The following is a 16,379-nucleotide window of genomic DNA, read 5'->3' as shown; positions in this document are numbered from 1 at the left end:
CACACACACACACACACACACACACACACACCCAACCAGTCGATTTTTAGTCGGAAATTTCCCGACTTTAGTGGACCAAGATTTTCTTTGGTTGATTACAGCCCTAATTAGGACTACAAATCAAATCAACATGCAACTTAATATTAATGGTGCGAGTCTCTTTCCGATTGCACCACAGACGTACAACAGCTTTTATTCTTCAGCTATGGGGAAGTTTAGCAAACTCAAGTCTTAAAGTGCTCATATTATGCTAATTTTCAGGTTCATAATTGCATTTATGGGTTATGTCTAAATAGGTTAACATGGTTTAATTGAAAAACACCATATTTTTTGTTTTACTACACATTAAGATTAATTATTTGATTAGGACAATGCACATTAATTAACAGAAGTGCTAACCACTGAGCCTCTGTGTTATAGCTCCTCTTTTCACCCTGTGTGTTGAGCTCTCTGTTTTAGCTACAGAGTGATGCATCTCACTTCTGTTCTATCTTTTTTACCTGCGCAGTAGTTAGGTAAGGACTACTAGCCAGTCAGAAGCAGAGTATGAGGGCGTGCCAGGCTAGCAGCTCTGCGAGCATTATAAATGTGTGTTACAAAGTGACAAAGTCCCTTTTTTTGGGGGGGGGGGGGGGACTTTTGGCTTTTTTACTTTGTAAACCTATAATATGCAGAAAAAAGATTTATAACACAATAAAGGAAAGGGGCAAAAGCCAAAAAGCCTACAATGAGCACTTTAAATTTGACTTGGTGAAATCTGCAGATATGTAGGTCTGCGGATGCAACACTGACGTGTGTTCTGGCTCTGTCCCAACCCAGAGGGATATGGAAGGCTATTTTCAAAGCTCTTTCTCCGGTTTAGTGGTCCAAATAGATCCAGCCCCTTTTTCATGAAGAAATTTGGTTTTTATTCGTTTTTTTCTCACATCGTACAGTTCTATGACCTTTATAGTTCTCTATGTAGCCATAAAAAAGCCACACCTCCGACCCTGTTTTCTTGCATAGTCGCTTTGCCTTGCTTCCGTGTCGGAGGCTGTACCTGAGTAGGCCCACCACTGGTTTCTGCTCGACATCTTCCCATTCCAAACGGATATACGCCTCATTTGTTTTTCATATCCTGCCCTAAGTTTCCTTGGCTAACCACAGCGTCAACAATCCTCAACGTTCCCCAACTTTTTTCAAGTTTACGTACTTTGCAGCATTTTTTCACACCCGCCTAAGCCTTTAAATTGTCATGTTAGATTTGCTCAGACATCAGACATTCCACATTTATTAGGTCAAAAAAAAAAAGTTAATATGTAAAAAACCTTCAGTAGATTTTTAGTTGAGAACATAACACTGTTAAAGAAAAGGACATTTTTGTACTTCACAATTGCCCTTTAATCTATGTAATCTATGCGCAGCACTGTGTATCTATCTTTAGACACTATACAGACAAAGTAGCCAGTGATAGTAAATTGTTTGATTTCCCATTTGAACTCCTGTCTCCTCCCGCGTTGTCCCGTCAGTGTGGGACGGGCCGGCCCCAGGAGCACGCTGTGAGGTCTTCATCAGCCAGATCCCGCGGGACACCTACGAGGATCTGCTGATCCCCCTGTTCAGCTCTGTGGGGCCCCTCTGGGAGTTCCGGCTCATGATGAACTTCAGCGGCCAGAACCGCGGCTTCGCCTACGCCAAATATGGCTCACCGGCTGTCGCCACCAAAGCCATCAATCTGCTGCACGGGTACACGCTGGAGCCCGGCTTCCATCTCAGCGTCCGCCGCAGCACCGAGAAGAGACATCTCTGTATGGGGAACCTGCCGGACGGTACCCAACAAGAGGAACTACTGCAGGTACCACGGCTCTGGGGCTCAGATCCATGTCTCTATGCTTTTAACGGAGAGATTCACTCAGTAGGTTATGGTTAAAATGTTGCAAACAGTGAAAATGCGTTTGTGAATAAGTTTTTTTTTTTTGGTTATGTACCTACTGTTTTCTGCCAGGTCCTGCGGGTTCTGGCAGAGGGGGTGGAGAGGCTGTCCCTGAAGGCGGGGCCTAGCATAGAGGGCGTGTCTGCTATAGTCGCCTTCTCGTCCCACCATGCAGCCTCCATGGCCAAGAAGGGGCTGGTGGAAGGTACGTGAGGGACGTTGATGTTAATAACGGTAGATGATCAGTTAATAACAGACTGTAGATATTTGTTGATGTTAATAATTGTAGATTACCTGTTAATAACAGACTGTATATGATTTGTTGATGTTAATAACTGTTATTAACAGACTGTAGATGATCTGTAATCTGAACAGATTTAGTCTCTGACGTCACAATCAGCCACACGTGTTGTGTACAGAACAAGACTTTCAAATCAGACAAAAAGCACTTAAAAGCCCTTTAAAACGGCGGCCTCCGTGATTTCGAGAAGTTAGCGTGGCCCATGTGTGCATTACTTCAGAGCAAGTCAGCATCAAATCCACACAAATCTACCCAGCATGCATTGGGCGGCAATTGATTCTTCGCAGGCCTAGCTCATCTCCAACAAGCCTGTTCTTAGAGAATCTGCTGTGGGCCTCACTTTTGTACATCTCGTCTTTTTGTCTTCAGCATTCAAGAAGAAGTTTGCGATGAACATTTCGGTCAAATGGCAGTCGGCCGCGAAGCCGAGCCCGGACGAGCAACACAAACCTCCCAAGAGCCTCGTGCCGTCCACCGTGAAGCCGCCGCGCCACATCCTGCACTCTCAGCCCTTGCGCCCGCCTCCTCGCCTGGCCTGCCCTCAGTCCACCCCGCTGGCGTTCTGCAGAGCAGTGGGAGGACCCACTGCCACCACGCCACCCAGCACCACCTTCCAGGGGCCCCCGGCATCTCCAGCGCACGCCTCGTCCCCTGTGACGCTCCTGCGTACGCTGTGTGAGGCGACTGGCGTCGGCCAGCCACTCTATGAGATTTACTACAGCCACGCTGGGCCGGATGGATTCCTCTACTTTACCTACGACGTGTGTGTCCCCGGGCTGAGCGCGGCCTTCAAAGGGCTGGTCCTGATCCTGCCGGGACCCACAGCTGTGAGCATGTGGGAGGAGGCCCAGCGGGCCGCGGCCCAGCAGGTTCTGCACAGGATGTACAGTAATGAGTTGGCCCGCTGATACGCTCAGCAGATGCACACATGTATAAATATATAGCACAGTTTGCTTTATGTTATATCTAAAAAAAAGTTTAATATGTAGTTTGTTGATTTCTGCATGCTTTTATGACAGTAGTTTGTAGTTTGTCTTGTTTAATCTTCTGTGGTTTGTTTTCTGCATGTTTGTTATTGTTACTGTTGGATTGGTTCCTCATTTTAATTAAATTAGTTTTGAAAAGAAAAGGGGATGGTGGTGTGCTGTGTAGAATGAAAAACTAACGTGTCACCGTTTCCCCCTGGTTTCACGTTGAATTTAAAATCAGATGGTGGTTTTGATTATCAATCCTGCTATTATTGGTAAACGTGCAGTAATACAGGTCGCGTGAATTCCCAAAATTTGCCAAAAGTGTTCTTTACCATCCCGATCATTAGTTACCCATAGTGCAACAGCCCACTGTAGATGCAAGTTTAGTGTCATACCCAATATAGTTTGAGTGCGGTCTTTAAAATACTTTATTCATCCCTCCTTGCAAACATACATTGTAAATACGATTGCCCAATATGATTTATTAAATTGACTATATAGTCCCACTGGCTATCTACACATGACCCCGCGGCGTATCCTTAGCGGAGTGGAGAGCTGCTTCACGCGCTCTTCTGGGACGCGGCGTGGCTGGTGGAATATCAAGCAATGACTTGAATGGGCTTGATGAGTCGCGGGAACGCAGTGCAGAGCCTGCTGGGTAAGAGGGCTGACAGCTGTGTCACTGTCACTAAGCATGCACACACCCTTCTATCAGTCAACACAGCAGCTGCTTATAGTACTGAGCAGAATGATGAATGCTTTTATTTGACACACTTGACAGTACAGTCATGTTTGATAAAAGGTAGAAATAAGTTTAAGTTGCAATGCAGTAAATCGGGGGATGGGTTCGGGTTGGACAGCGGCCGTCCTCGGTCCTGGACAGATGTTTCTGAAAACAGATTTAACTCAATGGGATGAAGACCAAAGTGATCTCCAGCAGCTTTACGGAGGAGGACAAACCTTGACCTCTTGAGCTTAAATAGTTAATATCAATGAGTTTCCTCAGAGCACACTATTAAACAACGTTTAACACACATTGCATTCCATGTCAGCTGAAGGTTTTAGTCTGGGTGGGGTTGTCCAGTCATTGCTTTTGGCGTGCTGTGTTGCAGCGGGCAACGTGACTTGTCATTGTGCAGAGCGTCTCGGTTTGAAGTGATCAGGTTGGTGGATGGCTAGGCCTCAGAGGTCCTCTTCTTGATCTCAGCTATAAGATCTGCTCTGGAAATATCAACCTGAGGAGAGGAAACAGGACGAGGAGGTTAGTCCTGCAACCAGATCTATCCACCGAAAACTCAAACGCTGTCAGGGCCAACACCCGTTTGTTTAGGCAGAAAGAGTGTGTGCATATCTGTATCAAGGCTGGCTGGGAGGCTGGTGATGAAATACTCAATCATGCCACATTCATTTGTTTAGTCAGTCTATATTGCGATCTGGACTTAGAACAGCATATTTAGAAGCTAGATAATTCTCCACCAGTTTACTATTCTTACCATCTTAACTCGTCGTCCCTGCTGTTTACCTTTCACTTTGACGTTCTAGTTTCATTCTTCCTTAAACTCGGCACGCTTGTAGACAACAGCTAACTCCTAAATTCCACCGGTTGCGGAAAAGCTCCAGATCCTCTCCCAAACGGGGACGGAGTCATTAGGTTTTTATTAAAGTCAATGTGTGTATTTCCACTGACTGCAGAACGACTGCATTCCGACTTTTTAGTCGAGCACAGAAACAAAATAAAACATCCGGTTAATTTTCAAAATAAAATGGCGCATGCACTACACCTTGAAAACAGCGCAGAGTTGTTTCCTCTCTACTCTTCTGGATGGAAACAAACTGTTGTTGGATTTGTAGTTCTATTCCACAAAAGCAGCCGTTCCACAACAAGTCCGGACCTGTTGGGTATTGATGGATGGCAGAGCCGCCGCGCAGTGGAGCCAATACGCAGCCGGTGGAAATTAGGAGTAAAGTTTTGTGCTTGAATCAGGAATCGCGCGTGTGTGTGTGTCACCGTCTCACCTCCTCTCTGGTGGCCACGACGCGGAGCTTGACCACTCCATCTTTCAGCTCCTGTTCTCCGAGGATGGCGACCAGCGGGATGCCCGACTCCTCACAGTGCTGCAGCTGACTCAGCAGTTTGGGGTTCTTCTTATACATCACCTCTGCCTAGAAAGCAGCACGTGCAGCATTCAATCCAAAATCAAAGAAAAACACATCCAAACCCCATTCTGTGTGAAGTTTGTAAAAATAAACAATAGACACATGGCATAAAAGATCTTGTACCTCCCTACTGACTTTTTTACCGACCCTACGCCGTCGCCTGACGTCACCTCTCATAAAATGAAACGACACATCGCAGCAACGCTATATGACATGTGGGCGTCCAGGACACGCCCATATGTCACTAGTAATGATGACGCAGTGATTAGAGAGGAGTCTCTCCTACCAATCAGTAGTCTGCAGGTTTTCACGTCACCTTTTGGTATCGCCTCAGCTCGTGTGGAGCCTTGACTGAAGGGATAGGAAAAACATAAATAAAAAGTACCTGTTGGCAGGTGCCAGGGACTTTTTGTTCATAATGGAAAACCAATAAAGGCGATTTGAGGAGGTACCATGGAATGGAAAAACGCCACATGACTGGGGTCACCACTCACTCTGAAGATAATCGTCTCTCTCCCACAAACGAGAACGCACCAAACCATACGCTGATAATACCAAAATTTGGATGGCTGATGGCGGCCCGTGAACAAAGGAAAATAACACCTGGCCAGCAGCTTTGCTGTAACACACACACACACACACAAACCTTAATGCCAGCGTTCCAGAGCTCCGTGATGAGTCGGAGTTTCTCCTCCAGCAGGTTCTTCTGAGCAGACGCCACCATCACCTGAACCTCCGTGGTCCGGACCTTCTCTGCTAACGCCTGAACAACACACACACACACACAGTTACAGTCTGTGCGCATGCACGCACTAGGGGTAGGGAAAAAATCGATAGGAAAAAATGGGAAAAAATTCGAAACAGCATAGTAACGCAATATTTTCAGTGGCAATACCGCATCAATACACAGGCACCAAGTATCAATCTTCTACTATATGTGTTGTCAGTCGGTCTGCTTGACAATCCCATTTTGCAGCAAGAAAATTGAACTGAGGTGAACAAACAGAGACATGGATCTTTTTAGATGAAACACATGTTGACAGTTTCCTTTTGGGCACATAAATTGAAATTGGGAAAAATTAGCTGAATATTTGCAATATGTTTAAAATTGCAATAATATCGGATTGTTGCATAAGTATTGAGTTGATATTAAATCGGGAGGCATCTGGTGATTCCCACCCCTAGCGAGCTCGCACGCACGCACGCAGCTACAGTCTGCACACACACAGTTCCAGCCTGCACATACACACACCTCAGCCTTCTGCTCCATGATGGAGAAGATCCTCTCGATGCCGATGCTGACACCGACACACGGCACCTTCCTGCCTTTGGGATCGAACATGCCCACCAGGCCGTCGTAGCGCCCGCCGCCCGCCACGCTGCCCACGCCGACGCTCTCCTCCGCCGGCGCCCCGTTCTGGGCTACAGCGGGTGCCGGGGCCACCCCGGCCTGAGTCAACACCGCCTCGTAAATGATTCCTGTGTAGTAGTCGAGGCCGCGGGCCAGACTCAGATCAAACACCACCTGCAGGGGGGACAGACAGGTTGTGAACAAACAAAGAAAGAATAAAGTGCAGTAAAAAAAAAAACTTCCATTCTGATGACTAAAGTAAAACAGCAGTACCTTGTCTGTGACCTGGAAGAGCTGCAGGTAGCTGAAGAGCAGCTTGATGTCCGACAGGCCGGCACACGCCTGCTTGCTCTGAGACATCCTGTGGTCCTGCAGGAGGCGCTCTGCTAAGTCCATTCCACCTGCAACACCAGCAGCTGTTTGACAAGCAGCGCACACTGACCCACCGGAGCAGACGCAGGCTGAGGAGCCCTGTGAGCGACTGTTTTCTTAATCCCGCTCCGGCTCACTGCCCGTGGATTTCTGAGCATTACCGCGCGCTCCCGCAGCTCGTGTGTCGCGCCGCAAGCATTAGATTGACCATCTATAGGCCTGCATGACTCGGGGGAAATAAGAATCACGATTTTTTTGCGTAGAATTGATATTACGATTCCCTGTCATAATTCTTTTCTCACGAAGTGTGATGTTTATTGCACACATGAACAATGACAAAACAAATCAAAGTGGCAGGACCAAACATAGATTGTTTTGGCACCTATAGCTCATTGCACGTCACCGCAAGCCTGTACACACGGAGGCTTCAATGAAGAGAAGGGAGAGCACTGCAGCGCTTGGTTTGAAAATTTAAAAATGTATGTTTTTTATTTTAAATAATTAAAAATTAAATTGTGAACAGGGTGAATTGAGATAGCGATTTTATAACGATTAATCATGCAGGCCTACCCTAGACTGTGAATAATGTACTGTTCCACATGTATGCCAACAATTAATATTTTAATATATAATATATAATAAAATAGCTTAGTTTTGTATGCACTAAAAAAAGTTATGTATAAAGGCGTTATTACAGGCCCAGTTACAATATGTGTAGTAGAGGGTCCCTGCTTCGTCTCTCTCTGTTAACGGGTCCTTGGCTTAAAAAACATTGAAGACCACTGGTCTTGAAGACTAACAAAACCAGCAACTGATCCCAATGGTAGGGTCTTGGTCAAGCAGCCAGCTGATTGGACAGCCTTTCTGAGGCCAGATGTCTCATTTTGTGTGAGTTTGGGGGAAGTCTCACCTTGCAAACTGACGTATTCTCCGATTCGGTCGGCAGCCTCCTCCGATAAGCCCTTCTCATTCACCATCTCCTTCTTCACGTCCTCCCAGGGCATCTGAGGGGGGCAGAAAGACACGAGGACATTGCTCAAAGACAGATACTAGGGATGTAACGTATACTCAACTCATGATTCCATACGATTCACGACAGTTTTCTGACGATTTCAGAATTCAGTGCAAAATCTTCCTTTATTTATATACACTGTCCACAACAGTGCAACTGAAAAATCTTTAATAACAAAAAATTATTTAAAAAAATGAAAGATTAAAGAAAGGCTTGTTCATTGCTAAGGCTGTATGGTTTGATTTAAATGATTTATTTAAAATGTCGACAGCTGTTTTCAACAGTTTGCTGTTAACCGACAAAAAGAAGAAACACTACATGGCTGAAAGGGTATTTTACAACAACATTGAACGCAACACAAGATTACGGAGCTGGACCCAAAACACAACACTAAAGTCCCGTCACTGTTGTCAATCCGACAGCAGCGGCGTCCATGCTGTCTCCTCTGTGTCTTTAGCTACGGACTGACACACTTTACAGCGTCTAGTTGTCAGCAGTTAAACCGCGTTTAAGCCAGCTAACTGCTCTATAAACATTTATATCAATCGATTTCTAACCGGATCACAATGCATCGTGACATTCCTACCAGATGCTGATCAATGATAGAGAGAAGGGAATACATCGGAGGCGTGTGGAAGGCGTTCACATCAGATAAGTCTTACATTGCCAGACCAATGTTTATAGATACTACATCCTGTTATATTGCGCGATCATACATGAATTTGCGAGATCTTGTGGGTCAGTCATGGCCACAGTTGTTCCACAACAAATCCAGACCTGGTGGCTATTGAAGGCCAAAGCTGAGAGCATGCACTCACCTTGTCCAGTTTATCCACTGTAGAACAGATGGAGCGGAACTTGTCATCCGGGACGCCGCACACAGCAAACATCCCGTCGAGGATGCGTCTGTCGTTGACCTGGAAACGGAGGACGCGGTCACAGAGATCGCACTACTGATCAAAGTCGCTCCACACCTTCACAGTCAATGACATGAAATGCCACTGAACAAATGTGACAAACCTTGATACGGAAGTCTCCGAGGTCCAGCTCACTGAGGATTTCATGGACAATCTTCAGACACTCAGCATCTGGAATCATGCCATCGTACTGGCCTGCGATGTCAAAATCCTGAAACAGACACACACACACACACACACACAGACACACACAACACAAATTAAACCTGGTCCGTCTCCATGAGATCTAACAGTCCAGCGGCTCTGTGTCCCTGGCGGGAGTGAAAACGTATCGGATTGAGTCTCACACATTGGTAGAACTCTCGGTAGCGTCCGCGGGTCATGGCCGGGTTGTCACGGCGGTACACCTTAGCGATGTGGTAGCGCTTGATGTTGGTTATCTTGTTCATGGCCAGGTAGCGGGCAAAGGGCACCTGAGAGAGGGCAGGTCAAGGAACACACACTCTTTTTGATGATAAAAACTACGATACAAAAATAAAAATTAATTGAGAATCTGTTTTTCACCACGAACAACCAGACAAACCCCCCCCCCCCCCCCAAAGACCCATTTAGAGTCAGGAAAAGCCCTGATGTGTGTTGGGGGGATACAGTGAGGTCATATCTGAGGGACAGCAGCTCTCCTCCCTGGTCTTTGAGGTCGTAGATGAGCTTGGAATCTTCTCCATATTTCCCCGTCAGCGTCTCCTGCGCACCACACACAGAGGACACAACATCCCAGCGGTGAATGGGACACGCTTAGCACGCATGCACAGTATATCACTCCTTTTATTGATTTATTATATATATTTTTTTAAACGTAATTGAGATATCAACTGGCACAATAAACACATCGCTAAAGACTTCGACGTATCGTAAAAGACACTCAGACATTTTTGTGTCAGTTAAACGAAAATATCAGCAGAACTCTTTGAGACTTTAAACCTTTTATATTCAATTCAATGTTCAATAAAAGAACGTCGGAAATGATTTCCATTAGAGCCAGACCAATATGACCGGCCTATATTAAGCATTTTCAAACTATTGGTATTTATAATGGCAGATAAATGAATATTAAAAAAATTAATTTAAAAAGAAAAGACTAAACACCCTTCAACCATGTATTGAGTGTTGAAGACTGTCCACCAGAGGGCGCTCTACAACGTCCCTCTCGGCAACTCTTACATTTTTTGTTGTTGTTATTGTGTTTTTGTTCAAAGGACTTTAAGTTTCATATGTTATTTTTTATACTTTCCATATTTTTTTTTAAATTGTATTTATCAGAACTTTAATATTTTTTAACTTTGCTCTGTTTAGCAACGGGACGTCCAACAGTGTGCCGGTAAAACTATGAGCTAAAAGACACAAACTAGCTCTGGTCACGGCTGGACAAAATGCTGCGTTTACTGGTAAAATAGTAAACATCATGGTGCATTCAAAGTTATTGTAAAATACCTTGTTCTCATTTTTTCTTTTCTTTCTTTTAACAGGAAATTTACTGGTGAAAGAAGTCATTCTTGTTAAAAGTTATTGTTTCTTTAATCTCTAATAATCATTTACATTCCACAGTTTATTGTTTCGATACGGAAAAAACAAACAAAAACGTCAAAAGGCACAGAAAAAACTGACAAAAGCATCTTGGGAAAAGCAATAAAGGTTTAGAAAAAGACGACTAAAACATTGGAAAAAAAAGGTTTCAATTGTGACCCAGAAAAATAAAGAGTTGCACCGTCGACGGGAAGACAACACAAGGGTTGAAACACGGTAACCGCGTTGTCAATTTTGGCAACCAAAGGCTGATGTCTGGTTGCTAAGCTGTGGACCAGGGTTGCATGATATTTAAAAAAAAGTGATACTGTGATATCGACATTCATTTTTATATTACTAAACATATATAAAATCAAAAAAGGTTGCAGGAAAATGCATCAAAATAGAATCATAGCAAATAAATCAAGGTTTTCTTACAACACAAGGTTTGTTTCATCTGACTCATATTAGACTTGAACTAACTAACTAACTAACTAACTAACTAACTAACTAACTAACTAAATAAATAACAACCATGTCTGCAGAACAGGACATTTACTGGTTGGACAGTATAAAAATAAAGAGAACAGGACATGTTTTACTGTGTAAAATAAATTAAGAGAACATGGTACTTCTTTTCGCTTCTCTGAATCTATTTCTTCACTTATACTGTCACTCTATTGAAATATGCACACACACGTGGTACACCAGGGTTTGTCCCATAGGGGCTCCGTGCGCTGACTGCACTCAGATGTGCAAGTGGCACAGTAACCGGCCAATGGAATGATCATTATAGCGTTTCAAGCGAGCTCTAAATCCAACACAACTCAGCCCCACGGCCAACGGATGGGACGCACCGCTCCACAAAATAAACAAAATATTACACACCCATCGCGACTCTTGATCTATTATATCAAGCCCTAGCGCTGACTGGTGAACGTGTTCAGTTGTGTTGCGTGCAAATCTACCTTGAGTTCAAAAACAGGTGTGTCGATGGTCTCCGCTCCGTGGCGTTTGAAGCAGCCGATGATGGTGTTGAAGACTCGCTCTCTGATGGCCATCTGCTTGGGGTTGTAGTCCCTCGTTCCCTGGCAGAGAGACATTCGCTGCGTTTCAGTCGGACTGCCAGGTGAAAGCTTTCAAAGGACTACAGTGTTTTCCCTGGGTTCATCGAAGACTTGGGTGTGCAACTTTGGTGGAGGGGTAAAAGGGTCTTTCCTCTCGTTTTTTTAACAAAATGCAATTTCACGTCATTGTAGACCATTATTATCACCGTGCCCGTGTATACAACTTTGGAAAAGCCAGAGCAGATAAATAAATAAATAACACAATTTTTAAAAGATTGTAAAAGTGATGTTGGGTGACGTCACTTCTTGTTGACGTTGGAAGTATTGTCAAACAAAACGGAGGCTAGCTCGCCCCTCCCTCCTCTTTCTAGCTGTAAAAACACTCAGTTTATGTTGTATTCCCCGAGGTTAGCGCTGACTCTAGCTAACCACATCCTCGTGTTGGAAGTTAGGGCGAACATGAACGTCCATTTAGAAAAACCAAACTTGGTTTACCCACCTTCTAACTTCTCTCTCCTCCCCTCCCCACACCTTCATGTGCACATGCACTAACCCCCCAACCCCTACCCCTAAATCCTGGAACACTGTTAATTTTTTTTAGGGTGCCGGGTGGTGCAGTTTGTTTTTGTGGAGTCTGGGCTGTCTACAGAGGCCACATTTTTGACAGTGTGTTCTGCGGACAGGCAGCTAGCAGATAGGGAGGAGATGTTTTTACACCCAAGACTTATAAAGGCAGGGGAAACCCTGAAATACAGGAATTGTAATGAATAAACTGGCTAAGTGAATGTGAATATTTTTTAATTTAATTTATCCTGTTTATGGGGGAAATTACAATTCACATTCTGTTTTGTTAGTGATCACTACACACAGGCCTTACACACAGGCCACACACACACAGGCCACACACACACTCACACTCTAATGAAGAGATGTCAGAGTGAGTGGGCTGCCAGTGCTGGACCAGTGCCCTGTGCGGTTGGGGGGGCCTTGCTCAAGAGCACCTGACAGTGCACAGGAGGGGAAGTGGCATCTCTCCAGCTACAAATCCACACTCGGTACTGGTCCACAAGGGGGACTTGAACCAGCGACCCTCCAAGTCCCAACGGACTGAGCCGCTGCAACCCCTGAGCTACTGAAATGAGTTTTAAGAATGTTACTGTTCTGCAAAACAGATGTGTTGTTCGCTGCTAGTTTCGGTTCCTCAGCAGTTAGCTGAAGAGGAAAATGGGTTTTGGAAATATCCGGATGTCCTAAGTTATGGTGATGAACCACAAGGCCAACTCGTCCCTGCCGTCTGCAGCTGTGGGACAGGCAGAATGGGACAGCAGAAGACGTGACGTGAGGATATATGTTATGAATGGATGTCATGGTCACAGTGATAGCCAGATTCCATCTGCAGTGGAGAGCATCCAAGATACAAATCATGAATTTAATTTAACCATGTTGGCCCGACAGAATATGTTTTTATTCCCCTTTCCGAAGTAAAAGCATGTGTTTGAATACGGGAGCACGAGGGTCTTACCTTTGCCGTCTTGAGGACAAACTGATGTTTGCCATCGTCTCCTCCTATCTGAGCCTTCAGCTGCAACAGTTTGGCTACCTCTTCATCAATCTGCAATCGCACACACACACACACACACACACACACACACACACACACACACACACACAGACACACAAACACGTCAACGAGAAACTTGAAAAACTACCAATGCCATGTAACGACTAGTTCCACTATTCACCGCGCTTTAAAACATCACGGTTAATTAACTGATATTATCAGGGCTCCGCTACACCAACTGTTAACTGACTGCAGGCTCGGTGTGGCAGACTGTGCAGTTCTTCTTAAACCTCCTAGACAACATGAACATTTGAGCACTCGCACCTCACATCAGACACTGGGACCGGTCGCCGCGGGAATTGACTGAGTTAAAAAAACTTGAAAAAAACCTGACAAAAACATCGGGAAAAGCTCAAAAACATCAGGTGACAAAAACCTTCCAACAAAAGTTTGACGCAGAAAAACAAATGGTCAACGGGAAGACAATACAAGGGTTAAGAAGGACAGCACTGTAGTCTCTGACTGGACTTTTGTTTGTGGTGAGACTGAGTCACTTCTAGTCTCTAATCTTTTCAGATGAATTTAAATATAAAGGTTTTCATACATTAATTAATTAATGCTTAATAATCGTGAAACTGATTATTTTTCAGATTATAACTGTGCCAACAAAATCTACACGTACTAGCGCACACATGCACACACACACACACATCCCCTACAGAGGCCTACCTGCGCAACAGTGATCCCCGGTAGAGAATGCCCAGATCGGAGCCGTGTTGCAGTGCGGAGGGCCCCCGGACCAGAGAAAGCACGAACACAGAACACGGCCAGCATGTTGGTCCCACAGCACGGACAAAAAGAACAATAAGTCCAGAAATCCGACCGGTTAAAGTTCAGGAGTGCATCATGGGTACAGCAATGTCCAGTGGAGTTGTACAGGGTCAGCCACAGCAGCCAATCCCAACGGCCAGTAGCAGCAGAACCAGGAAGTGAGAAAGAGGTCCAGGAGACAGTGAGGTAGATGATGAAGGGTAATCCAGGGCCAGGCAGGAAGAACAGGAGAAAAGTGGTAAGCAACCCTGTCACTAGGGGGGGGGGGGGGGGGGGGGGGGGGGGGGGGGGGGCATGACGCATCATCATCATAGGGTGGAGGGCAGGACATGAGATCACATAAAATCAAGTCAATCAAGGACGCCAGTCCAACGCAACACACACACACAAACACGCACAGTCCTGCTCTGACCCGGTATCAAATACTGTGTCGAGTGCATTTAGTGTTTCCAGCATTTTAAAACATTGTGCAGATTGTATTTACGTTCACAAAAGTGCTCCATTAGCCACTGACAGGCTTAGATTAATATTCTAAGTGTAAAATCCTATTTTTAAACATAAAAAACAAAAACATCTGCAAAACTGTGTTTGCTAAAGCTAAAGTAATTTTAGCATCGTAAAATACACTTCATTCAAAGTCGACAGGAACAAAATAAAACTATGAAATGAGACCTTTTGGGGTTGTCTTTCCACTTTTACAACCATCACAGCTTACAGATTTACATGTGAAAATGCATTGGCTCTATACACGCTAAAATCTTGTTTTTTTAAATGGAGTCCGGTGGGTTTAGCGCTAGCGACTTTGTGTAAGATGCTGTTAAGTGCAAAGTTGAATGAGCTGCCTTACTTCCATGACCCTATAACTATTGTGCATTCTGGCTCACTGTCACAGCTCGCTTTAATAGAACAGAGCCACCTTTTATTAATAATAACTTATTATTATTATTAACACATTTCCCACTGTGATGTTGTCTCCTGTGAAAAAGACCTACTGAACTCTGCACTGTCACTTCCAATAACTACTGCACCACGTGTGACTGCATAGACGCGGCCCCTGGGTCTCAAACATCCCTGACATGGCAGAGATTTCAGACCAAACAAGACAAATAAAGGACACAAAGCTTACATTCATTGTATATATAAAAATATGCATTATGGTCTTTACATTTTTGTTATGAAACGTTCAATTCACAAAAAACTTCAGAGCCCTCCACCTGCTGCAACATCCTCTACGGTGCATGACAGAGGAAGAGGGCTATAAACCTCATCCAGTAGCCCAGAACAGCTGACTGGCACATAGTCTTAATCTTTAATAATAAAATAATCTTTGTGCTGGCTGATGATAAAGACAGCATTGCCCTGTCAGTTATGTGTTTCAGACCCCAGGCATTAACCTGGCACCTGAAGACATCGGCTAGCGCTACATACGTTATATTGTCACAGGCTCTTTCAAAATTTTGGTAGCATCTGAATGTGTTAATAAGGCAAGTTATTGCATCAGCTTACGTTATATCCTTACACATTTCAAGTTCATGTTTAGACGCATGGGGACGGAGTCGTCTAAATCGTCCCTTTGCAAAAACAAATGTACTAACGCTATATCTGGTTTTGAGCGGTTTCTGACAGCCGTATCGTCGGTGACAAGCAGTCTTTTCTACCTTAAGCATGATGCTAAATAGCTAGCTAGTGGCCCCAGTGCGAAGAGCTAACAGGCTGTTATCCCTAGGTTACCGTGACTTAGCGCCACTTTAATGTTGACTCCCTTATTACTGAACACTTATGCACCATACAATATATTGAATTGTGATTTCTGAATCATTGTCATCTCCCAAATAATTCGGCTTATAAATGGCAGAGGAAGAAGTTCATATTTTATCATGGGAGTTTCATTTTAATACGCAACTGTTGGTGGACGTGATGTCCGCCGAAAAATGGAGTGTCTTATAATAGATCAGAGAGCAGTGATTCAGCTGTGGAAAACAGCATGTGCTAAAGGCCAAGCTACTTTGACAGAAAGTTAAACGGGGTTTGGTGCGTTAGCTATGCAGTATGGCTAGCTAGCAAGCCCGTTCTGTTAAATGCCGAATGGACATGCTGTTACCCGCATGTGAGGACTTTAACATTGAGTACTGACCTGCTCTTTGCTCGCCTTCTCTGACTTTAACTTCCGAACGACTTCACCTTGGATTTTAATCGCCTCTTGTATCTGTGCCTTGTCTTCCATGGCTATTCATTAATGTATTTACACCGTTAATCACACCGGTACAACCCTGTAGACTATGGTGGCCTAAAGCAGATACGGAAACACGCACGACATCCGGTTCATATTTTCTAAATAAAAGTCGTATATATTCATAATTACAA

At 44.5% G+C, this 16,379-nt stretch overlaps 2 protein-coding genes across 3 annotated transcripts in view; one reads left to right on the top strand and one right to left on the bottom strand.

The window, feature by feature from the left end:
* dnd1 (DND microRNA-mediated repression inhibitor 1) overlaps positions 1-3,216 on the top strand; it is a 7,874-nt gene extending 4,658 nt beyond the window's left edge. Inside the window, exons 3-5 of the mRNA XM_034884345.1 lie at positions 1,509-1,834; positions 1,985-2,117; positions 2,583-3,216. Coding sequence (XP_034740236.1) covers positions 1,509-1,834; positions 1,985-2,117; positions 2,583-3,121 — 998 coding nt within the window. The 3' untranslated portion in view covers positions 3,122-3,216. The remainder of the gene's footprint in view (positions 1-1,508; positions 1,835-1,984; positions 2,118-2,582) is intronic.
* A 699-nt stretch (positions 3,217-3,915) lies between these two features.
* Positions 3,916-16,350, bottom strand: hars (histidyl-tRNA synthetase). Of its 2 annotated transcripts, XM_034884096.1 has the most exons (14): positions 16,150-16,331; positions 13,914-14,269; positions 13,146-13,235; positions 11,525-11,644; positions 9,642-9,737; positions 9,341-9,466; positions 9,097-9,204; positions 8,895-8,993; positions 7,975-8,068; positions 6,966-7,093; positions 6,594-6,866; positions 5,988-6,104; positions 5,201-5,347; positions 3,916-4,419 (listed from the first exon to the last, which is right to left on the bottom strand). In XM_034884096.1, the coding sequence occupies exons 2-14, from the start codon at positions 14,016-14,018 to the stop codon at positions 4,360-4,362; spliced, it is 1,563 nt and encodes a 520-aa protein (XP_034739987.1). In that variant the 5' UTR covers positions 14,019-14,269; positions 16,150-16,331; the 3' UTR covers positions 3,916-4,359. The 2 variants fall into 2 exon arrangements, with proteins under 2 accessions (XP_034739987.1, XP_034739988.1); XM_034884097.1 differs by lacking the exon at positions 13,914-14,269 and having other exon boundaries at positions 16,150-16,350.
* Between the last annotated feature and the right edge of the window lie 29 nt (positions 16,351-16,379).

The sequence above is a fragment of the Etheostoma cragini genome, chromosome 10, assembly GCF_013103735.1.
Source record: "Etheostoma cragini isolate CJK2018 chromosome 10, CSU_Ecrag_1.0, whole genome shotgun sequence".
NCBI lineage: Eukaryota > Metazoa > Chordata > Actinopteri > Perciformes > Percidae > Etheostoma > Etheostoma cragini.
This window is presented reverse-complemented; position numbering and strand designations above follow the sequence as displayed.